The sequence below is a fragment of the Podarcis melisellensis genome, assembly GCF_964234715.1.
Source record: "Podarcis melisellensis genome assembly, chromosome: 4".
NCBI classification, from domain to species: domain Eukaryota; kingdom Metazoa; phylum Chordata; class Lepidosauria; order Squamata; family Lacertidae; genus Podarcis; species Podarcis melisellensis.
In genome coordinates this window covers 52,970,902-52,995,819 of record NC_138531.1, presented here as the reverse complement: position 1 = coordinate 52,995,819, position 24,918 = coordinate 52,970,902, and the positions used below count along the sequence as shown (strand labels likewise).

At 40.9% G+C, this 24,918-nt stretch overlaps 1 protein-coding gene across 4 annotated transcripts in view; it reads left to right on the top strand.

Moving 5' to 3' along the window:
• ITSN1 (intersectin 1) overlaps positions 1–24,918 on the top strand; it is a 91,524-nt gene that overhangs the window by 63,879 nt on the left and 2,727 nt on the right. For 3 of the 4 annotated variants that reach the window (XM_081908719.1, XM_081908717.1, XM_081908718.1), the window contains exons 29-38: positions 12,096–12,217; positions 12,848–12,954; positions 14,064–14,247; positions 16,911–17,009; positions 18,232–18,399; positions 19,587–19,799; positions 21,986–22,107; positions 22,871–22,953; positions 23,040–23,123; positions 24,017–24,190. In XM_081908719.1, coding sequence (XP_081764845.1) covers positions 12,096–12,217; positions 12,848–12,954; positions 14,064–14,247; positions 16,911–17,009; positions 18,232–18,399; positions 19,587–19,799; positions 21,986–22,107; positions 22,871–22,953; positions 23,040–23,123; positions 24,017–24,190 — 1,356 coding nt within the window. Of the gene's footprint in view, positions 1–162; positions 1,885–12,095; positions 12,218–12,847; positions 12,955–14,063; positions 14,248–16,910; positions 17,010–18,231; positions 18,400–19,586; positions 19,800–21,985; positions 22,108–22,870; positions 22,954–23,039; positions 23,124–24,016; positions 24,191–24,918 lie in introns of those variants that run through there. The other variant, XM_081908720.1, reaches the window with a different exon arrangement.

Sequence of the window (24,918 nt, the reverse complement as noted above, 5' to 3'; positions counted from 1 at the left end):
TTGCAAGCCTAAACTTGTGTTGGTTTTTAGTTCCATCCCCCTTGTAGCATGTTACCTTTATCATTTTTGCACCATGCTGTTTACATGCCTGGCTCATTTTCCTAGCTTGAATTTTGCTCATTGTTTTGTTTTGCTTATGTGTTGTTTTCCTCCTTTTTCTAGGAATCATATGTTGTCCATCCCCCACTCAGGCTTGAAAGTCCTCAAAGAGACCCACTATCCCATATCACTGTCCAGAGGGATGATGGGAGATGCAGCCTTGATCATGTGACTTCCAGCATGATCATCTACTGCCTTCTGAGTAGAAGAACACACTGCAGAGCAGTTTACCTCATTTTACATTAGTTGCATGTAATCGCAATGTTTTTATTTAATATCTACAGATATAGATGCAAAATTACAAAAAGACAAAAAAACAACAACACAGGATAGTGGGTCCTTTTGTGGCTTTCATAGTTACCCACCTATTTCTCCACCTTGGCACAGGTGCTTTCAGTAGTAGAAATATTTTTAAATGCCTATTTTAGCCTTTTAAAGAAAAACAAGCATTTTGTCATTGCAATTTTGTTATTGCAAAAAGACCCACTATCAAGGAATGCTGCATGTGCTATTAAAATTGTTCCAAATGTCCATAAATCTGAGACTTGTATTTTTGCTTTTTCACTTGTCCCAATGTTGTTGGTGTCTGTCTATTTTTTTTCTTTTTGTGTACTACTAAAACAGGATTTAGTCTGGTTTGGTTTAACGGAAATTAAAATGTGATCAATTACAAGTTCAACTAAGGTATTTTGTTTCTTGTACTGTTACATGTTCTTGTAGTGAATGTTTGTGCGTGTAATTCATCATGGATAAGAAATTAATTTCCTTCCATGTGCAAGAAAGAATATACATGTATAATGCAGTTATTCCCATTATGTTATATTTTGCACTCTTATTTGTAACTACATATATTAAGCACCTTTCTGTTCTGTGTCTCAGATTTTTTTTTTTTTGGCATTTTGGTATAAAATCAAAAGAGTACATTTATCTGTTTCTTCAGAATTAACATGACTTTTTTCAAGTTACGTTTTATCATCACTGTTACGTTAATAACTATGGAACAGCATCCCTTGAGGAAGTAATTATCTTATCTTGACAAAAAGAATGTATAGAAATACCTTCCTGCAATTAATTTCCAATGTTTACATTTTTTAAACTAGACTGTGGAATTTATACAAGTAACATTAAATGGAGCTTATAGTCAAATTTTATGTAGCTGTGCTGTACTCTAAGCTATGTTTGTCTTTTAAATATTAGTTATAAGCTCTTTATTGCCTGGTGCGGCCAGCACATAGGAAGAAAAGCCCTATGCCTCAAGCACAATATAGCAACTCTACTAATAACTTTAACATTTTTCTTTTTGTTTATGTATTTCTTCTATTTCTAAATTTCATGCTGGCGATGTAGAATTCCTTTTATCTTCATTCATGTGGTGCAAAGAACAAGTGAAGTTCCTTATTCAATTGCACTTCAGTATTTTAATTGATATGAATGTAAAATATATAAATATATGAAACCTGCAGCTTTAACAACTGTAATACAGCCTTTACAATTAGCTACATGTATAGATAATTAAATTCTTCATATAAAAGCTAGACTAAATGTCTCTGTTTTATTGTTACTGTGTATATTTAGCAAGTGACACTTAACTGCGAGAGAATAGTCCAAACTTCAGGTTTTTCATTGCTGACCATGATCAGCAGTGGCTACTTTTTAAATACCCAAGGACAGCTGGTTGTTTTTCAACATGCATCCCTAATGCCAGTGTTTCAGTAATGCCATTTTTAAATGGTTGCTGTGGGGTTTTCATCTTGTTACTATAAAGGTGCTGCTTTTTATCCATTATATATGAGGTCACTTATTTGTTTTCTTTGCTCCTTCTCGATTGTGGTCTCTTTCTCTGTCAATATATTTTTGATTACATAAAAGAACATTCCCTTATGATCCGATTCTGCTGTACACTTCAATAGGGCCACATTATTTTATCTAGCATGATGTTTAAAATACCATTCTATACCTTTTATATCTAGAGTGCCTGCCACTTAACTTCCTAACAATCATTTAGCCAATTTCATGTGCGTTGCAGTGAATTAACAATTTAAAATAATCATAATACTTTAATTATAAACAACAGTTCTGGGCTATATAGGATGATAAAAAGATGCAAAAAGGCAATTGAACCTGGCAGTGTTTTTTTAAAAATAAATATATTGATAATTAAAATGTGTTTTGTGAGACCATAGTAGAGTCAACCATTTGAAGACAGTGGAGCCCAGCTAGAACTGTGATGTAATCTTGTCCATCATAAGCAACAACATGAAAATTGGCAATGGGAAGGCAGTGAAGGGTTAGCTGCAACAACTTTAAATTAACTTACCTTGCCACCATAACTAGGGCTGCCAAAAGATTGAAATGGAATTAACACCCTAATCCCCAGTGTATTTTGTGGTATCGAGTTCCCTTGATTTTGATTAAATTGCCATCCATTCCATTCACTGCAGAATATTAATACACTGAGGTTTCTCAAAGTGGTCAGAGAATTTAATGTTCTGGACTGCAGAATCTCAGTGCAGAGTAGGCCTTCTTCAAAGTGCCTTGTGGCCGTCTAGGCCAAGAGAAATCTAATCCTTGAAGGAGTGTGTAAACTGCATGTTAAGATTCCTTTAGGAAGCTTTAACCTTATCCTCTATAGTTTTATGCACTCATGCAGAAGTACTTCACTAGACAAGAAAATGACCTTGTCTGATTGTTGATGAAATGATTACTGTAAAGCCTTTGCACAATTAATCCTGTAGAAATGCAAATGCTAATAACAAACTAGACGGAATATTTATTCTGGCCCCTAAGAGATGTTAAACTCTGAAGGCATGCACTTTGTGAAGACCCTTTTATAAGTTAAACCGGATTATTGAATGATAAGGTATCTGAGGATCAAAACGGAGATACTACATTTTATTTTTGCCTTGGGACCCAGCATTGTGGACTGTCTCTACTTCTCTACAATGGAAGCATTATTTTAACACTGAGCTGCTACCATGTAGCTGTGATGATTGGCTGGTGATCTTTAAAGTTTCAGCAGACAAAAGTAAGCTTTAATAGCACTCTCCAGATAGTAATAATCTAGAACTTGGAGGCACAAAGCACCTTAAATGGAACACGACTTTGATGAGAGTATTAAGGATAAATTCAACAGGTTTTCATATGTATTTACAGAACTCGTGAACCTTGAGAATTTCTCTGCCAGTGTTTAGTTGTGCACAGAGTGATAATGGGGTATTTTAAAGACACTTTCGGTAGCTTCAACTTAAATGCCCTAATTCTTTTTCTAGAATTGATCCACCTCATTCAGTTTTAAGTACACTGAAGATAAGGTTTGAGAGCTGCATAAAATTGAAAGTTTAAAGTGGATAAAATTGAAAATCCAGCTTATTTTATTTACTTATTTTAAAAAATTGTCCCCTCAGTGGTAGCTTAGTGTGTGTGAAATGACCTCTTCACTGAAGAACTGCTGCCTCCAACCTTATGTATTTTAGATGCCTGGTAAAAACTTACCCTATTTGTCAGGGTTTTAGAGGCTTCTAATGCAGCTAACAATGTTATTTAGGTAATTGATGAGAGAGATTCTTAATGTTTTGCTTATTATGTAATTCATTTATTTTTTGTAAACTGCCCTGTGGCTATTTTAGTGAAGGGTGGCATGGAACTCTTAATAAAGAAAGAAAAACAAGTGAGACAGCTAAAAGAGCTTCTGGACTTGAAGAGACACTGTGAACTATCTCTGTTTGGATTTTGCTCTCATACTTCTTGGAATGGTGGGTGAGAGGTGCTGCAGCTACTGCCGCTCCATTACTTCCAACCTCTCAAACTTGGCATGGGAGCGTCATTTTTATTCTGTGTTTAATAAGATGTCATCGAGCTATGGTGCTAAATAAATTGGTCTAACCTGTAATCTGTTTAATGGGAGTCTTACAAGACAGTCAGGCAGTTGAAGTACAGTACAGAAGCAAGTACACAAATATTTTGTCGAAGTTGGTAAATCCAGTGAAATATTTAAATTCAGTATGGATCAGCAAGAATTCATCCAAGGGAAATTGTTCTATTGGACTTGTGCCTCCAGTCTATAATTTATATTGTTCTGATACAAACATGAGAGATCTGGAGGGTGGCAACATGAGAATGGGCCTTCTCTGTGGTGGCCCCCTGTTTGCGGAATGCTCTCCCAAGTGAAGCTTGCCTGGCACCTTCATTCATATCTTTAGGTGCCAGGCAAAAACATTCCTCTTCTCTCAGGCCTTTGACTAAGTAAGCATTTAGCCTTTTAAGCTCTGCAGGGTGGTGGTTATTGCTTTATTCGTTATCATAGGCGCCGACTCCGTGGGGCTTGAGGGGGCCCGAGCCCCCTCAAAAATTCGTTTGGGGGGGCTCCGCCCCCCCAATAATCTCCGGCGCCCCTCCAGCAGAGCGCCATCGTCGCCCCTCCCCCAGCCCAAAATGCACAGGGAGGGGCGGGCTGCATGCCTCCTGCCCTCCCTCCCGAGCAAAAGCTCCACCCAATTTCCTTTGGAGCTGATTAATAGGCGCAGCACGCTCTCCCCTATTCGCTCACGAGGAGGCGGCGCCACTTTATTTGCATATTCATGAGCTTATTTATTATTCATGAGCTTTCCCGGGCCCCCCCAATATTTTTTATAAGTCCGCGTCCCTGTTCGTTATAATGTTACATATTTTGATGTTTTTATACTGTAAGCTGTCCTGTGATCCTCTGATGAAGGGCAGTATATACTTTTAATAAATAAAACAGAGGAACAAATATAGCCTGAAACTATAGGCCTGTTCATCTCAAAATTCTGGCAAAGCATCATCCCAACATTTTGCTGTTAAAACTTCAGATGTGGGCTGAATCTGAGGGAGGTTTTTTTCCAGATGGAAATTTAGAGCTGGGTATTTCTACACCTCTTGTGCTAGGATTTGTATTTCATGTATACATTAATGCAGATGTCAGTCGGGACATGCTTCCTTCGTGGACTTCAAGGCAGCCTTTGATAAAGGTGATTGAGAAATCAAAATAAAAACTTCCTGAAAGCAATGTTGACTGCAGATTATTGACAGCAATTAAGAAACAGTATGGAGAATAAGTGCTATCTTCCATAGGCTTGCTGATTAAAAAGTGGTCCAACTACCTAGGTAGTGAAACAAGATTGTATCCTTGCCCCAATTTATTTATTTTTACGTATTTTTAAAATAACACGTGAGAACCCCCTATCATTTAAACAAAGCAACGTTTTCGGTTTTATTATGAGTATTTAGTGTTTCTCTCCCACCCTCACGTAGGCTTAACACCACTTGCCCACTGCCCTGAGCCAGAAGTCTTCAGGCCACAAATTATTATAAGGCTAAAATGATCATGTTTGGCCATAAGTCACCAAAGTGCATATGATACATTGACAGCCATAGAACTGGAATGTTATTTTCTAGAAGCGTCTTCTGTTATGTTGAAAATAGAGACAATGTCTCATCAATTTATATGGACTTGTTAAAGGACCTGGCTCTACAAAACCAAAATTTCATCCAATGATATGGCCTTTTCAGGAATTATTTCAATGGAAGACATCTACATTTGCTCCTGTAAGTTCATAAACTTTGGTCCAACCACCAGAAATTAATTATTCACTAATACAAAAAAGTAAGAGCCACCTTAGATTACGCTGATATGTGAAGCATGTTTGCTACTGTGTGTCACTTGACATTGGGCAGTTTTAACACCAATGGGGCCCTTTTGTATGTGCTCCTTTCTTTACTGCCCGATTATTGGTTTGTTTTATTGTTTTTGTTCTGTTGCATGTTTTGTTAAAGCCAGTGATCAAAACAAACTAAATGTAATGGATAAACTAGTTACCCATGAACTGCATGTGTTGAGTAGAGAACAGAAGTCGGAAAGTGAGCCTCGGGATAGGAACATAGTGTGATTTCAGTGGCTCTACTCTAGAGTATTATGAACACTGAACATTCGTCTCCCCTCTCCTATACATAAATCTCTTCGCTGCTCATTTAACCGGAATAGGAATGGCCCATGCATTCCTTACTTTCAATGTAAAAAACTAACCAATTACTTCAGATCATGACTTTGAACTCCTCTTCAGAGAGAGTGTGAATTCAAAGAAGCAAGAGATGCTTGATTTGTATTGCAGAAGACCTATTGTTTTGGACCTGGGTTTGTTTTAATCACTTGGCTGCATCTCCAGAGCAGTGAAAATGAAAACGAGAACTGGTTTTCTGGGCCAAGATTAGGGAATTCCAGCTTTCTGCGTCAACAGGAGCAAGAAAGAAAGTAAATGCAGGGCAAATGATCAAAAGCTATTTGTAAGGCTAGTTCTTTGGAACCCAATCTGTTCAGAGGTAATGTGCTTTTGAGTATCAGATGTGTGCTGCCACTGCACACACACCTTGACGGCAAGAGAATGTTTCTGTGAACAATTGAGGCCACAAAATAAAAGGGCTGACAGTGGTTCTATGACATTTTAAAGAAGAATCTGAATTTATGTGCAGTAATTTGTTGCTTAACTATTCTATCATGTTGACCAGAATGGCAGAGCAGTCCATTTACAAGGTCCTGAATTATAGTAACTTGCATACTTTACATCTGTGAGCTGACACCAATGGATCAATTGGTTTCATCCCACCACTGTCATTGGGTAATAACTCCATTAAAACCAAAGGCAGGTAGAGCTGGCCCCCTCAAATTCTAGCTTCACTCTGATGTCCATAAGAAACCACTCCAGGTCTTTGAAGTTTCATAAGTTGAGTCTCTCCCATTTCTAGAATCCCATCACTTGTCTCTTCTCTAGCAAATCACCAAGTTTACTAAATTAATTGGATAAATTAGTGCAAGACAGCCAGAAAAAGAGAATATTGTAGCATCCAGCAGCATTCTAAGAATATGGCCTTCCATTGAAATGGTACCCTAATTATGCTGGTCAAGTGTATTGGGCTCTAAGGTGCCACAAAGATTGTAAGGTATTTTGCATATTTGAAATACTATTAAAACGATCTTCATACAGAACTTGTCATTCATTACAAATTGCCATATTAAAATTCTGACATAATCATATACATCAAGGGTAGCTAACCAATGACCTGTGGGCTGTATACAGTCAAGAGGTTTTGGATGATCCACAGGGATCTCCAACAATTATGTGTCTTAATTTTTATTTATTTGTTGGTGATTTTCTCTTTCCCCTGCTCCTATATACACTTTTTCTGTGGTTAATTACTTTCATTGGGCTTCCCTGATTGTCCTTGGGTTATTTTCTCCACTTTTAAGTCAGCTGGGGCTTCTAAACTAATTGATTATTTCCTGTTGCTGCTTCTGTTATTAATAGTGCTACTTATTAGCAGACTGTTCACTTAAAAAAAGGAAAAGGAAATACTGATAGAACAGAACAGACTGACTTTGGATGGAAGACACAATACGTTATCTTATTAACCTTTATTTTATTCAGAAAAATATACTGTAATTGAATCTAAAAATTAAAAGAAAATACAAACGGAATGTGTTTGGGAAGGGATTAGACTGACTTTGCATAGAAAAAAAATGATATATATGAACTTTCCACTTTGGACAGGCTCTCTTTTCCGCCTCCGCCACACCCATCTTACCATGCAGCCCTGTTTAGGGAAGTTTTTAATGACTCATGTTTTAATGCATTTTTAATCCTTTGTTGGAAGCCGCCCAGAGTGGATGGGGAAACCCAGCCAGATGGGCAGGGTATTAAAAATTATCATTATCATTATCATTATCATTATCATAATATTATTATGCAGCTCTTGGAGGGTTGGTCATGGATCAATGCAGCCCTTGGCTCAAAGAACATTAATCACCCCTGATATATATCATTAACCTCCCTTGGAGATAGTTATTGTTCTGGAAAGAGATGCATTCCTAAATAGAGAAAAAGGAGGTGGCCAAGTGATTTGTGATTTTTCATTTGCAAATGACACAGTGTTTCATTTTTGAAATGTGTTACTTATTTTCACAATAAAGTAGAGAAACCTGCTGCTGTTGGAACTGAGTTTTGCTTCTTAAATTGTTTTCCTCACATCCCCAAGATTCTTAATGTAAGAGCTGTTGTGTTCTTCTGTCCCAGCAATATTATGGAGGGAAATTAGTCGTTTTAAATGTTAGGGTGTGAAATGTCTAGCAAGTAGCTTAACAAGAAATTGAACTTCATCTTCAATTTGATGAAGAAGTGGCTATAACTTAAGATGACACTTCCCCTAAGACAAGCATTCCACTAACATTTTATTTGATAAAATATCTTAACTGTATTTGATACTTCCGTGTTGTTGACTGGCAACTGAAAGCAAAACAAGGAAATATCCATATATCTACTTGCCTGTCTCATGTTCATATTGGTCTTCTAGTGAGAGGCAAGCTGACACTGGAACAGCTGTCAGTCGAACATGAGACTCTTAATATCAGGGTCATGAGTTTGAGCCCCACATTGGGCAAAAGACTCCTGCATTGCAAGGGGTTGGAATAGATGACCCTTGACCCTACAATCCTGTGACACATGACATGGATTCTTCATCGTAGCAGGGAGTCAATTAGTATAGCACAGCACTGTGCGTCCCTGTGCTGCCAATTGCGTTTGTGCTTATTCTGAATTGCAACCGACCTTCAAGTAAATGTGATAGTTTCTGCCCACGTTGTTCCGTTCTTTCCTATGTTAGACTGTAGACTCCTTGGGAACAAGAATATAGCTATCTTACCTACGAAACTCATTAAGGAGTCATGGCCACTGATGGCACAGAATACATAATAATAATTTCTTATTGCCGTATTTTTTGCTCCATAAGATGCACTTTTTTCCTCCTAAAAAGTAAGGGGAAATGTCTGTGCATCTTATGGAGCAAATGTGTGGTCGATTGTTGGCCCCTTTGCCCAGGCCTCCATTGTTGAATGTTCTGCAGACGGAGGCTGCTTGTTTCCCCAGCGACATGTGACTGGCTGATTAGATTATCTGTCTGGAAACTTTAGAAATGGCTCCCTTTCCTAAAGAAGCTGTGAGTTGAACCCCATAAAACAGTATTTTTCCCCTTTGCAAATGAAGCTGCACAACTTTGAGCTGATCCTCAAAAAAGGGGCTTTTCCTCTTTGCAAAAGAAGCTGCACAACTTTGAGCTGATTCCAAAAAAATGGGGCTTTCCCCCTTTCCTCCTCTAAAAACTAGGTGTGTCTTATGGAGCAAAAAACACGGTACCTGCTGTTGCAAAGGCTGGGAATGCTTAAAATCAAAGCCCAACCCAGGCATTCACGGTAGAGCAGCAACTGCTTCTGTGGGACATCAGTGAGCCTAGTTCCTGCTGTGTGAGAACCAGATCTGTCTTTGCCCCTAAAAATGGCAGCCTAGCAGTTCTCACCAACTTCCAGCAGTGGTGCAGGCTGGTGGGATAGCATGTCGGCTTGAGACAGAAATACATCTGCTGCAGTTTGCCCTCCACATCAGCACAGTATGCTGAGTGAGGGGGCACAAAATAATATACAGGGACCCACTCAAAGTTAGGCCGTGATCAGACGTGTGATAGAGTGGCCACAATTATTATGTATTTAGGGCACCAAATCGGGTCCATACAATGGTACCTTGGAACTCGAACAGAATCCATTCCGGAAGTCTGTTCAATTTCCAAAATGTTCGGAAACCAGGCTCCTGCAGCCAGTCGGAAGCCACGAAAGTTGCGTCAGATATTTGGGTTCCAAAGAACATTCACAAACCGGAACATTCACTTCCAGGTTTGCAGCGTTCAGGAGCCAAAACGTTTAACTCACAAGGTGTTCGGGATCCAAGTTACGACCGTATTACTAAAATCTGCTCCTGTCCACATGATTGCCATGATTATTAAGTATGAGTTAAGTATCTCTCAACTGTCTTGAAAAGCCCCCTACTGCCAACTTGTCGCTCATTATGCTGAAATAATACTATAGGTTGTCATTATTATTTTTAAAAGAAAACGCTGCTTTAAAAAATGATGAAAACTTCTGAAAAGTGATATTAATAATTAGTATAGTATATGATTAGGTCAATACTATAGAAGAGACATACTGGTGTATTACCTGATCTAAGTACTTTTAGTTACTTAATGGCAGTACTCTTCAGTCATTGGGCTGCCGTTTCTTCCTTACTGACAGATCAAAAGGCAGGAGGCAGCATCAGAAAGGGGACGGCATGTGAAAAGATACAAACCAAATCCCACTGAACAGAATGGGTTTATTGATGAAGAACTGAAATAGTAATAATACGATACATTTCAGCTAAAGTCTTCCTCCAGGATGAATCTGATACTGTGTTTCTTCAGAGAGAATAGCGCCCCCATATTTGTTATTTGGCTCCATCTGCAATCAGCCCAAGCTGGCATGGCCAACAGCCAGGGATGGTGATGATGAGAGATGTAGTTCAATGTCTGGAGGACCACAGGCTTCCTACCCTGACCTTGTAGAGCTAATTTCACTGATACCCTGGCAACCAACATGAGCAAAAAAAACCCCACTTAAACTGCCTAAAATTAGCAGTGTGTTATTGGGGCTGCAAACTGACGTGAGATTGTGACTTCTGTTCTGTGAAAGAAACAGCTTGGATGAGCTATTTCTAAAAAAAAATATTTTTGGCTAAAGTCAGCTACCCGCATATTGTTAGAGCTGGCTATCAAAGAAAGGCTACCTAAAGAAATCTTAATTTAAAAAAGAAGAGCCTTGAATTGGAATGCCTCTGAGGAATATTTTGAATCAAAATATGTTTTATTATTATTTTTATGGTACAAGAACAAACCTCCTTATTCAGCAATCAGCATAAGCTTGAGACTTGCCTCTTATTGCTATGAGTACAGATTTTAATAATATATTATGCCTCTCTTCATCTTGCACATGGGGCTCCAAGGTGAACAATTGCTCAATATAATTTTTCCTTAGCTATCGGGCACCTCTCCAGAAAGATCTGCATTTGTGGGTTTGTCAAGCTTCAGGTTTGGATCTTGGGAACATATGAAGCTGCCTTCTATTGAGTCCGATCACTGGATCATCTAGCTCATTTTTATCTACAGTGACTCTCCAGGGTGTCAAACAGGCCCTTTCCCAGAATTAGCTAGGGATGCCAGGGATTCAACTTGGGACCTTCAGCATGTAAAAAGTGTGCTCTACCACTGAGTTACTGCCTCTCCCCAAATGCTGTTGGCCATTTGTCTTGTTGTTAAAGTCTGTATACCAGAGTAGGCTCTCAACTTTGGCATCTAAAAGCATGACACTCAGATCCTGGTGGAAATGAGTTGCTTGTCACATCAGAAAGAAGAGATCACCCTGAAGTCTTAATGTAAGCTTCTTCTTTTTTTTAATTTAGCAGTTTTCTAGCTTGGGCTTCAGTTAAGCATTCTAGGTAGCGTAAGATAAAGAATGATAAAATCTCAGTGTAAATAATAAAACTCAATTTAGATAAGCAAAATGGGGCGCCTGTGTAAAAATTCAGTCCGAAATTTACTGAAAGTATTATACAATCAATATCGCCAGTTCAAAGATGCTTTCCAAAGTGCTATCAACTGAAAACTGAATCCAGTGTACAATTACTTGAGAGAATATTCCTTCCTAGGTGTATAAACAGAGAGTTCTGTCTCATTAACACAATGCAAGGGAGGTGGTTCCAACCAATGCCTCATAATTTACCTTTTGCTGTGTCTGAAAGCTTAGTTTGTCAGCTTTAAATAGGTTAGCACAATAGACCTAGTTCTGGCTGACATTGCAAGCCGTTGTCACTTCAGACACATGTTAAGCCTCAGCCTGCACTCTGAAGTGGTTGAATTCAAACACAGGTTTACCATCTCCAAGAGAATTATGCCTTGGGCTCAGTTTTAATACTCTTTTCAAACAAGCCAGACATCCCACACATTCCATTCTGTGCTATTTGTAGCACAGATAACAAGGATGGTTAACTCAGCACCGTAACTCACCTTTTATGAGGAACTGGGTTAGTGTTCCAAAGAGTGAATGCTGTTCCTTTCCTTGTGTTTTCCAGGGTGTGCTGATCTGCACCTTCTAGACATGTTGACACCCACTGAAAGGAAACGGCAGGGCTACATCCATGAACTCATAGTAACAGAAGAGAACTATGTGAATGACTTGCAGCTGGTAACAGAGGTGAGGCTGACTGTACACATTTGAACAACAACTTCTCCTGGTGTGTTTTCTCACCTTGGCCTCATCGTAAAAGGGGTCAAACATGAAATTTTTGAAACCCGGAGCTCCGGAGACCTTTGCAGGATTGAATGGGAATTGTGCAACTTGAGAACTTTGGAAATCAAAACTGTGTGTCCCAGTTATCCCATGATCAATAGCTTCCCTGAAGGAGACTGCAAACGAATAGGAAAATAAAAGGCATTTTTTGTTCACTGTTTTTCTGAAGGCAGTGTTTTTGGAAGGGACTAAAAAAATACAGTCTAAAATCTAACAGTTTATTGCAGTTTCTTGTAGGAGAAGCCAGCATGTAGCATGTAGTCCCCCACCATCAACTATTCTAATAGGTGTGGATATGATCCTGCTGCAGTTAAGGCTATTGAGCTCTGATTGCTTTGAATGGGAGAGTTAAGTATCTTCCTCTGAAACCAAAGGAATTAAAAGTGCTTATCTTTGACTGCATTTCACTCCATCAAATGATCAGAATGAGGCAGGAAGTGAGATCTGCAGAGCTTTAATTCAAAGCAGTGGCTGCAGATGAATCACAGTGAATAGGCTTATTGTGTGTTCTAAATTGTTCCTTTGAATCTCCAGATCTTCCAGAAGCCACTGATGGACTCCGAGCTGTTGACAGAAAAAGAGGTTGCTATGATTTTTGTAAATTGGAAAGAGCTGATTATGTGCAATATCAAACTACTGAAGTAAGTTGCTTCTGAAAATGTTTTATTGCCAATTACATATTTGGATGCTTTCTCCTTCATTGTCCTCATTTTTCAGCAGCACATGGAAAGAAAAAAATATTGTAGGGATTGAAATAATGCATTAAGTCTGTTTTTTTCTTTCATGATGATGGCTGAATATGGTTTGTGCAAAGGGGGTGTATATAAATCTTTACATAGGTGGATCGTAGTTGCAAAATATGATGGTGCAGTAAAGAAGCAATGTGCATTTACAAAATTTCCCACCAGATATAATTTTGAAGTCAAAGTCAAGTTTTTAATAGGCATGTTTCTAGTGAGACACATTACACTCCAGCGACTTATGAATCCTACTGTGCAATTTATTTTCTCCTTTTTTAAGTAGTCTCTTCTTTTTGTACAGATCTTGGGTTTGTAAGTGGTGGGAATTTTTAACAGGCCATTTCCAAACAAGCAGTGGGAGATCACTACTCACGTAATCTTCTATAACCGGCTGGCTGTTAGGTGCTTAGGAAACACACTACGCAAGGGACAGGTAGGTGGGAAAAGCCACATGTCAATCATCTGGTGTCAGGAGCTTGACAAGTGTGCTGTTGCACCCACCTGCCAGAGTTAACCTGCTAGGCCAAAGAAGTTTCCTACCCCTGCTCTATATTAATGCATAAATTATGGCTAACCTGTTATGGTTTGATTGATCTGACTTCAATATCACTCAAAGCAAAAAACCTCAAAGCAATTTACAATAAGACAGCATTGTTTCATTACCATAATAGATCTCTGCTGCTTTTATATGGAAACATAGTAAAGGTAAAGGGACCCCTGACCATTAAGTCCAGTCATGAATGACTCTGGGGTTGCGGCGCTCATCTTGCTTTATTGGCCAAGGGAGCCGGCGTACAGCTTCCAGGTCATGTGGCCAGCATGACTAAGCCACTTCTGGCGAACCAGAGCAGCGCACGGAAACGCCGTTTACCTTCCCGCCGGAGCGGTACCTATTTATCTACTTGCACTTTGACATGCTTTTGAACTGCTAGGTTGGCAGGAGACATAGTACAACTATATTAAAGTGAACATGTATCAACATCTCTCCCCGTTTTCTGTTTTGTGTTCAGAGCACTGCGTGTTCGTAAGAAAATGTCAGGAGAGAGGATGCCTGTCAAAATGATTGGCGATATCCTGACAGCACAGCTTCCACACATGCAGCCTTACATTCGATTCTGTAGCTGCCAGCTGAACGGAGCAGCCCTCATCCAGCAGAAGACAGACGAAGTCCCCGAGTTCAAGGACTTCGTTAAAGTAAGAAAATATCCACGTTGGTAATTTATTCAAAGAAACTCGTGCATCTACTTTTGGAATTTATTAAAAAAGCCATATAGGAAATGTAACCGAAAGCAGCTTCACACATTTTAACTGATTTCTCTGCATTCGTCCTCTACTAGTGACCAGTTGACCGGAGATTAGCTGAAAGTGGCAGTGGAAAAAGTCACTACACTGCCGCCTAGGGTTGCCAATCAGGATCCTGATTCCATCATGTTCCTCTATACCTGGGTCATGGTTTAGAGATCTGTCAACAAGCCTTTTGACATCTTTTCAAACTGAAGTCCTCTGTACAGTGTGGCAGGTTGCTTTTGAAAATCAGCAGAGGTTCAAAAACAGTTTGTGATTCAGCTTGGCAGACTGCTTTTATATATATATATTTATATCTATCCTCCTTGAGTGCACAAAAGAGGCATGAAGAGTTCTGCTTGCTCGGGCCAAGGACCCATCTGTTCCCAAAATCATGTTTCCAAAAGTGGTCAACCAAATCCAATAAAAAGCTGTTTGTATTGCCACGTTGTGGAAAAATTCTGTACTCTTGCTATGAATAGACAATAGAGGTTCACGGCAAGCGAGCGAAGAAAATATATCTATTATATAATATTATATGCTTCCCCAGGGCACAGTGCCTATGCTCTGAAGGGTATAACAGAGCCTTGGTTCTTCCCCCACCCCAGTGTGGATCTTAGACTTTCAGAAGTAATGACAGAACTGTATGGGTCTCTCCTATTCTGCCTAGCACTCCCGTCCTCGTGGTCAAAGGATATTAGCTCTCTGTTCCCCCTAATGGCCTGATGCAGTAGTTGTAGTGTGCCTATACACATGCACCAAGGTAGTATAGAGCAGTGTTTTTCAACCTTTTTTGGGCAAAGGCACACTTGTTTCATGAAAAAAATCACGAGGCACACCACCATTAGAAAATGTTAAAAAAATTAACTCTGTGCCTATATTGACTATATATAAAGTAACTCTCTTGAATAGGAATCAAATAAACACAAAGAAAGTATTTTATAATTACTTTATTATGAAATAGTAAGTAAACAGAAATATGAAAAATTATAAAATACTTTATTTTTAAATCTTTCGAATTTTTCCCACGGCACACCAGGCAACATCTCGTGGCACACTAGTGTGCCGCGGAACAGTGGTTGAAAAAGACTGGTATAGAGAACCCTTCTTCTTGTGGGTATTGTGCCCATTCAGGAAAGGATTGTACGCAAGAATTGGAAATGGAAGCTCTTGTCTTTTTTTACCCTTGCTTATGTGAATTGGTTGTAAATGCTCTTCGGCTTTGTATCCCCTTCTTTCCATTCTGGGACAGGAGCATGAGGTGGGGTGGGGGTCTTGCCTTGCCATTGTATTTGTGGAATGATGGCGTTATTTTGAGAGTTCTGTTTTTAAAACCTAGTTGGCTTTCCCCCTCCCCGCCTTCTCTCTTGCCCTTTCTGAAGCATGTGTGTTGACAGATACTGTATTTTTCGCCCCATAGGGCACACCGGCCCATATGACGCACCTAGTTTTTTGGGGGGGAATAAAGGGGAAAAAATTATTCCCCCCCCCAGGCACGGGGCTGGGGAAGCCCGAGCTTCCCCCAATCCCAGCCCCCAGAACAGGGAGCTCCTGCTGGGCTCCCACGCCTTGCGGATATCTGCCAGAAGCCCAAACCAGGTCGGGGAACAGCGGGATGGCGGCGCTCCACCTCCCCGCTGTCCCCCGAGCTTGTGGGGCTGGCAGCAGGGAGAAGTGCGCTTCTCCCCGCCGCCAGCCTCCAAACCAGGTCGGGGAACTGAAGCCCGGGGCGCGCTGTGCAGCGTGCCCCAGGCTTCGAGATGCAGGCTGCTATCCGCAAGCCTAGGGAGCCCGACGGGAACTCCCACAGGCTCCCAAGGCTTGTGGAGAGCTTCCTGAAGCCTGGAGAGCGAGAGGGGTCGGTGTGCACCAACCCCTCTTGCTCTCCAGGCTTCAGCGAAAGCCTGCATTCGCCCCATAGGACGCACACACATTTCCCTTTCATTTTTGGAGGGGAAAAAGTGCGTCCTATAGGGCGAAAAATACGGTAATTAGATACAGGAAGGTGTTAAAAGCTGGATTTTCACTGCTCTGCACATTATAGACAGTGTGATTCCTCCCAATACAACACATAACATAAATGAAACAACATGTGGTATACCAACACAGGCCTGAAAACACTTGAACAGTTGTTTCCTTGAGGCTTAACTGTTTTACAGAATCTTGGAATACAACAAACAACTAGTAATTGTGATCCAGGCCTCATTTTTAAACCATTCTGTCTCTGCCACCTAAGGGAAACAATGTTTGAGATCACACAATAAAAGGTCTACTTGAATTAAAAATGTTGACTTAAATGTGCCAATAAAAGAACCGCCTGCTTATTTCCAACCACAAAAGACCATTTATGGACTCGAGAACAGAGCTAGCCTTTGTCAACGTTTTGAAGGAAGAACACTTCACAACTGGTGAGCAACCACTGAAATTGCTTCCTGCCATGTCCTCACCACTCCTAGGAAGCCACATTTGTAGAGAATAAATGGAGACCACAGTGTGCTTTGGGCATTTTTTTAAATACTTGTGTCTGACCTTCATAATCTAGCTGCCAACCTTTTTTGCTCTCAATATTTCAGAGGTTAGCTATGGAGCCTCGCTGTAAAGGAATGCCGTTGTCAAGTTTTCTGCTAAAGCCTATGCAACGAGTAACGCGATATCCTCTGATAATTAAAAATGTAAGTCCTTTTGCTAATGTATGGAAATATGTTGCCAAAGCTGCTATAGTTAAAAAGCCAGAGTCAGAGTTTAAGTTTTTCTTGCATGGGATCCGTATTTCTATAGTCTATTAAGTCATGAGGATGTGCAGTATGTCTGAATTCAAACCAAAGATGCAAAGGAACAATAGGGAGCACATTAAAAGTTAGTATTCTTTCAACTGGGTGCCTTGCACAACTTCTGGTGTCTTCTATAGGACAACAGAAAAAGACAGCAAAATGCTGAATTTTTGATGCAAAGGAAGATCCGGGAACACGCTTAGAGTGAGTTCCTGATTCTTCTTCTTCTTCTTCTTCTTCTTCTTCTTCTTCTTCTTCTTCTTCTTCTTCTTCTTCTTCTTCTTCTTCTTCTTCTTTTCTTTTTTGTCATGGCTTGTACTTTTCCATACATGAAATTGGGCTCAAGACATGGTGTGGTCTGCCCAGAATGGCCCAGCAGGCCAACTGCTTGCTGGGCCTAGTGACTGAGTCAGTAGATTAAGAATGATTCCCCTGAAGACCTCAGTGATTGGACAGGGATATAACCAATTAGGTGGCCCTTGGGGTATCTTGAACCCAAGTTGTTAAAGTCCTTATAAATTAATACAGGTACCTAGCCCTGTAGTGTATAGGCGCTGGTGCAAGCTTTTGAGAGTGGGAGTTATTTGCTGGCAATTGTCTTTTCCCATCAACAGTCTAGCTGCAACGTTTTGCACCACTTGGTGCAAAAGAGAAATCCTCCCCCTTCTTAGTGCAAGTTGCTTTCTTTAGTTATGTGAATTGTTTATAGCCTGGGGTAAGAGGACTGTTCTCTTCCTCATCTTTCTTCACTTCCAGCGTGCAGTTTAATCAGAAGGATAGACCCTGACCTACAGGGCAAAAAGTCCAGTGGGGACTGATCAGGCCCATTTTTCTTTAAATAAGTGATTGTGTAAGAGAATGAAATGTTCCATTTCTATTAGATTAACACAGGGAAGATAAAAAAGGGATTGATTTGAAGAGAAGTAATCTTTATAGCGTTTTGGCAATCAAGAGGCAGTGATGTTTTTCTTTCCATTGATTTAGGGCAGGATTTATTTAATAACATTTACTTTGGGTGCTTAATGTTCTTTATATCTCTAAAGATATATTTAATTTTTCAGGTGCTTAAGAAGGAATAGATATGCAGTTTTATAAGAACCTGATCCAGTTTATTTGCCTGCAGATATTAGAAAATACTCCTGAAAATCACCCTGATCACAGCCACTTGAAACAGGCTTTGGAGAAAGCGGAAGAACTTTGTTCTCAGGTTAATGAAGGGGTGCGTGAGAAGGAGAACTCAGACAGGCTTGAATGGATCCAGGCTCACGTTCAGTGTGAAGGACTATCAGAGGTAAAGCTGAAATACGTAGAATCAGACTGTAGTTACAGTACTAATCTTCCAGAAAAGATGGCTTAGGAAACAATGCTGATAAACTTCTCTAGCTAAAGAGATGCTGGTAAGTCTTCACAAATTCATCCTGCTCTTCATTTGGCATTTCTTCCTGCCAATTTTCTCTTTCCACTTATCTCTTGAACCCGTTACATCAGCCATCTGCCACTTAACGTTTCTGCAATGAAATGAGGACCACAGCTTTTATTCAGTTCATAATTTCCCTCTCCTCCCCCCAATAAAGTATGTTGCAAAATCTAGTTTTGATTCAGAAAAGTTCAGCAAGTTCTGTTTACGAAGGATGCAAAGTGGAATTGTTAGCCATATCACTCTAGGGTAATTGAGAAATTTCTGGAATGTATAAAGTAGGCATTCCAGACAAATAACCACTTGAAATTCTTGTGCATTTGTTTTTTACTTACTTACTAAGGCCCATCAACATGCCTTGTGGTTTTAGCATTTTGTGGTATAAAAGCAAGACAACTCCCTGCCCCCAAAGAGTGTACAGATTACAATTCAGCACAGTGGAGGGAAATGGTCAGCTAAACTAGGTGAATTCATTTTAAATCTTTGACACCAATCTGTAATAACTCACCTACCATGTTTGCTCATCAGGTTAAGGTACAGTGCACAAGCCGGAACGAGCTGCTGCCATCTCATATTCCCCCTTTTTCACTGCACATGTGTGTGGAATGGAGTTGGGGAGAACATGAGCCCAGTGATCACGGCCTCTCATTCCTACTTGTGGACATCACACTAAACTATGGCTTAGTGTGAGCTGCTAATGCAGCCATTAATAAAGTCTGCACATTCCTCCTACTTCCTATATGAATGTGTAGCACCAGTGAAGAAAATCAGGCATCAGTCAGAATCCTTCGCCTCTTATTGTAAGTAAACCCACCCTTGTTGAAGGGTACAAGGGCAAAGGGATAATTCTAGGAATAACGGAAGTGTCCCTGCCATTCCACCAAGTGCTGGCTCTTCACTGCTGAGAGTCAAGCACTAAGCCATCATTATGCCTGCAAATGAGCTGAAGCTGTTGTCAGATTTCTGCAGCTGTATCCAACGTTATCAGAACAAGTATATTTTTATTCATCTCACTTGTTGTGGTTTCCCCCCTCCCCACCCTCCCTTTCTGTTCCCATCAGCAACTTGTTTTTAACTCTGTTACAAACTGCTTGGGGCCACGCAAATTTCTACACAGTGGGAAACTCTACAAGGCCAAGAGCAACAAGGAGCTGTATGGCTTTCTGTTCAACGACTTCCTCCTGCTGACACAGATAATAAAACCTCTCGGCTCGTCTGGCACAGATAAGGTCTTCAGCCCCAAGTCTAACCTGCAGTATAAAATGTACAAAACGGTAAGAATTTATTTTAAATGGAAATTCAGAAATATTGATAACATCCAATTACTTTTTCACGTGAAAAAGGTGCTTAGGCAACACAAGAAATTTATTTGTTGTTGTTTAGTCGTGTCTGACTCTTCGTGACCCCATGGACCAGAGCACGCCAGGCACTCCTGTTTTCCACTGCCTCCCGCAGTTTGGTCAGACTCATGTTTGTGGCTTCGAGAACACTGTCCAACCATCTCATCCTCTGTCGTCCCCTTCTCCTTGTGCCCTCAATCTTTCCCAACATCAGGGTCTTTTCCAGGGAGTCTTCTCTTCTCATGAGGTGGCCAAAGCATTGGAGCCTCAGCTTCAGGATCTGTCCTTCCAGTGAGCACTCAGGGCTCCTTAAGAATGGGTCGGTTTGATCTTCTTGCAGTCCATGGGACTCTCAAGAGTCTCCTCCAGCACCATAATTCAAAAGCATCAATTATTCGGCAATCAGCCTTCTTTATGGTCCAGCTCTCACTTCCATACATCACTACTGGGAAAACCATAGCTTTAATTATACGGACATTTGTTGGCAAGGAAATTTCTTATTTGGATATATTTTCTGTATAGGAAAACCACATGGACACCACAAATGTGTCTGTTTTGCAATATGAGGTGAGATCTTTCCAGGCATATTTACCAGGTGCAGGGAACCTTTGGCCCTCCAGATGCTGGAACTCCCCTCACCCCCCCCCCCCGTCATTAGCAATGCTTGCTGGGGCTGATGGCAGTTGTAATTCAGCAACATCTGGAGGGTCAGAAGTTCCCCATACCTCATGTATACTAACAGTGAACTCACCTGATGATTGCCAACAGGACTGTAGTCAAATAGGGCCGCTGTGGTGTCAGCACATGCAAGGAAACAGCAAGACCTGCAAACATATGAAAACCTTGGGGGGTGGCAACTAAGGCGGAATCCCTCAAAAGAACCTAGTGAGGATGGAACAAACAGACACAATGATAAACTGGGAGGGGGGCAGGAAGGGAGAATGGAATAATAGCTTCCTAGCTGACTGCAACATTGTACAGGAGCACTCCACTCAACTAGTTTTGATGCACCTCAAATATAGCCCTTTTTTTAGGTGCACACATAAGTACACAATGATGGTGTAAAGATGTGAAGTGAGAATGCAACAAATCGGTTTCAGAAGACATGCCCACCATGTAATTGGCTGTGTGTAATAACCCTGGTTTAGTTACCATGTGTAATATGTGAGCTAGCCCACTGTTTTGACCATGCAAGTGAATAAAGAAAAGCATAGGTTGCTACTTGCTATGAGTGGGAGTAAAGCTAACATTTAATGCATTATTGACACATTCCTTCAAGGAAAAACATCACAACATTTCTAGCTGTAGAGTCCCCACCCTGCTCTATCACCATTACGCTAAAGTCTTGTGTGGATATTGGCCCAGGCCAAAGCTTTATCTGGATTGCTGCCCAGGCTAGAAACTTTCAAATATTTTCATGGTTCAGGCAGATAACGCCAATGAGTATATGTATCTTAATCCAAAAGAAAAGCTATACTGTGTTAAGGGTCCAGGTTTCTGTTAACTAGCCATAGATGGTTGAAAAACACTTCTTTCTTGTTTACTTTTGTTGAGTTTTGGATTTGCTTTTGGGATACCATTTCCCTGGTGCAGTCTGGTAAGATGCTTACCCTCTTTCTTTATGGTAAAGTCTGTGAATGCTAAAAATCACGTAGAAATTGAACCATGCTAGTAGACAACAGTGGGATCTGCAACAAAATGTTGCACTGTAGAGTTTTTGTAATTGTTTTGTTTTCTCTCTATATATATTTATTTCAGTATATTATTGCACTATGTGTTTTCAATAAGAAGATTTTTTAAAAAGTATCTTAACAATCGCAACAGCTAAAAAGCTTCGTACTCTCCCTTAAAAATTGGTTTCTGAAAAATGGTCCTGGGTGGGATGGAGACCAGAAATGAATTTTTGTGTGAAAGGATGTGTGATCTTTCTTCTGGTACTGATCACAAATTCCTGGGCTGAGCATGTGCTCAGAGGCACTCCTAGTTCTTAAGGGTATGTCTGCCCAGCTGTCCCAAGCACAGCATGCTAGTCCTATTTTTTTTGCTGAACTTGACTCCTGTTATACAGCATTCATTCTGACTTGACCTAGATTAACACTTAAGTATTTTTTTTCTTGCAGCCCATATTTCTAAACGAGGTCTTGGTTAAACTGCCCACGGATCCTTCTGGCGACGAGCCCATCTTTCATATCTCTCACATTGATCGGGTCTACACACTCCGTGCAGAAAGCATAAATGAAAGGTAAAAAAATATCTCTGTATTGGCACTGAACATAATGGGAATATGTAAAAGCTCTTTTACACACACACACACACACACACACACACGAGTTTCATAATGAGATTTCTCCCGTTTCTGATGTTGCCATCTTTTTTACTTGCACTTTCCCTGATTTGTTTATCCTCCCCTAGCAACCATGGGCTGCCTGCTTTGAGTCTTAGAGAAATTTTAACTGGGAAAACAGTGCAGGAAAAAAATTAAACCTCCTCTGTACCAGCACTACTATCCCAAACTGAATTGGGGTCCCTGTGGCCAATATTAACTTGAAAACATTCAACAATGGCAATGAAGGTCCTATTCCCAGATCTCTCACATCACATCCATATTTCTCCTGAGAACTAAACATGCAGTCGTACCTTGGTTTTCAAACAGCTTAGTTCTCAAATGTTTTGGTTCCTGAACACCGCAAACCCGGAAGTGACTGTTCTGGTTTGTGAACTATTTTTGGAAGCTGAATGTCCAACGTGGGTTCCGCAACTTCTGATTGCCTGCAGGAGCTTCCTGCAGCCAATCAGAAGCTGCGCTTTGGTTTCCAAATGTTTTGGAAGTTGAACGGACTTCCGGAATGGATTCTGTTCGACTTCCAAGGTATGACTGTAATGCAAAGACGTTAATGCCTTTATCTAGATCATCTTCCTACCTGCATGCAGTCAGCTTTGCTCACTTGCATGTACTTCATAATGATACGTAATTTCCTTTTCACCTTCTCTTTCTCTCTCTCAAGGACGGCCTGGGTTCAGAAAATCAAAGCTGCTTCTGAACTTTACATAGAAACAGAGAAGAAGAAGAGGGAAAAGGCCTATTTAGGTACCGCAATGGGGGTACAGTATTTAGACGTTTTCCCCAAAATTTCAAGAGAGTATTTTAATGACTCTTGCCTGTTCTTGCCACAGTCCGATCCCAAAGGGCAACCGGTATTGGAAGGTTAATGGTGAACATTGTTGAAGGTATTGAACTGAAGCCCTGCAGATCCCACGGTAAGAACTTCATTTCTCTCTCTGTGTGTGTATATAAGAATGTGTGTTGTGTGTAAAATGTGACAAAAAGAAGGGAAACGTCTTGGGTGCTTTGATCATTTAATGTAAAACAGGTTGTCAGGGGGAAATGTTAAGTTCTGTAAAATGGTGTTTTGTTGCACTCTATATAGACTGATATAGCCAGCAAATTTTAAAATAGTGTTAGTGATTTTCACATGGTAAAAGCCTCCCCTCTGCATTAGATGCCCCCTTTAGCCATGTTTTGTAGCTTGCCAGTCCCAGCTCTTTTTGTGTTCTCAGGCACACAGTCAAACATAAGGATTACCGACCACTACACACACACACCCCGGAGAAATGTCCACCCAAATTTGCCACCCATGGTATTCATGGCCCTATTTATTGGCCAACACCATGAGGCGAGGTGAGCCGACCTCCTCAGGTGGCAGGATCCATAGGGGCAGATCTGGCACCCAATGAATGCATCATTCACTGTTGCTGCTGCTGTTCTCCCTTCTTGTTTCCAGTGTAGGACTTCACTCCCCCCTTGTTGCTGGTGTAGGTCTTCCTTCACCCCTTCTTCCTTGGCGAGCTGGTGGGGTGCCATTTTGTGGTTCCCTTCTGGTGCCAAAATGTCTTGGGCCAGCCCTGGCTGGGTCAGATTTGATGTAGAAAGCAGTCTTGTATACCTGATGCCAGATTCAGTTTTGGCGCACTCACCCACAGGCAGCACAGGCTGCCCAATGCATTTGATTGTTTTCTTCGCTAAATCAAATGGTGGAGGTACAAAAAGCCTTTTCCGATTCTCTCGTGTCAAAACTACAGAAGCAAGTTACCAAATTTGTGTCTGCAAATGTTTGATCACGGCTGTGCATCTACTTGCCTTCTGCTTTCAGGAAAGAGTAACCCATATTGTGAAGTGACGATGGGCTCTCAGTGTCATATTACCAAGACTATACAGGACACACTGAACCCCAAGTGGAATTCTAACTGCCAGTTCTTTATCAAAGATTTGGAACAGGATGTTCTTTGCATAACAGTGTTTGAGAGGGATCAGTTCTCACCAGATGGTAAGTGACACTCTTGCTTCTGAGCTTGGTCTTTTGGTTATGTACACGTCTATGTGAGTGTACGACAACTTAGGGTATCTCATTTTTGCTGTCCCTCTGCCGAGGTCCGTGTGTGTGGGCTCAGGCTCCACCTTGGTCTCTAGGCAGGAGTGAAAAAAACTCCTAGAGACAGTACATGATTGGGGACACGGGTGGCGCTGTGGGTTAAACCACAGAGCCTAGGACTTGACAATCAGAAGGTCGGCGGTTCGAATCCCCGTGACGGGGTGAGCTCCTGTTGCTCGGTCCCTGCTCCTGCCAACCTAGCAGTTCGAAAGCATGTCAAAGTGCAAGTAGGTAAATAGGTACCACTCCGGCGGGAAGGTAAGCGGCATTTTTGTGCGCTGCTCTGGTTCGCCAGAAGTGGCTTAGTCATGCTGGCCACATGACCCGGAAGCTGTACGTCGGCTCTCTCGGCCAATAAAGCAAGATGAGTGCCGCAACCCCAGAGTTGGTCACGACTGGACCTAATGGTCAGGGGTCCATTTACCTTTTTACAGTACAGTGGTACCTCGGGTTAAGTACTTAATTCGTTCTGGAGGTCCGTTCTTAACCTGAAACGGTTCTTAACCTGAAGCACCACTTTAGCTAATGGGGCCTCCTGCTGCTGCTGTGCCGCCGGAGCACGATTTCTGTTCTTATCCTGAAGCAAAGTTCTTAACCTGAATCACTATTTCTGGGTTAGCGGA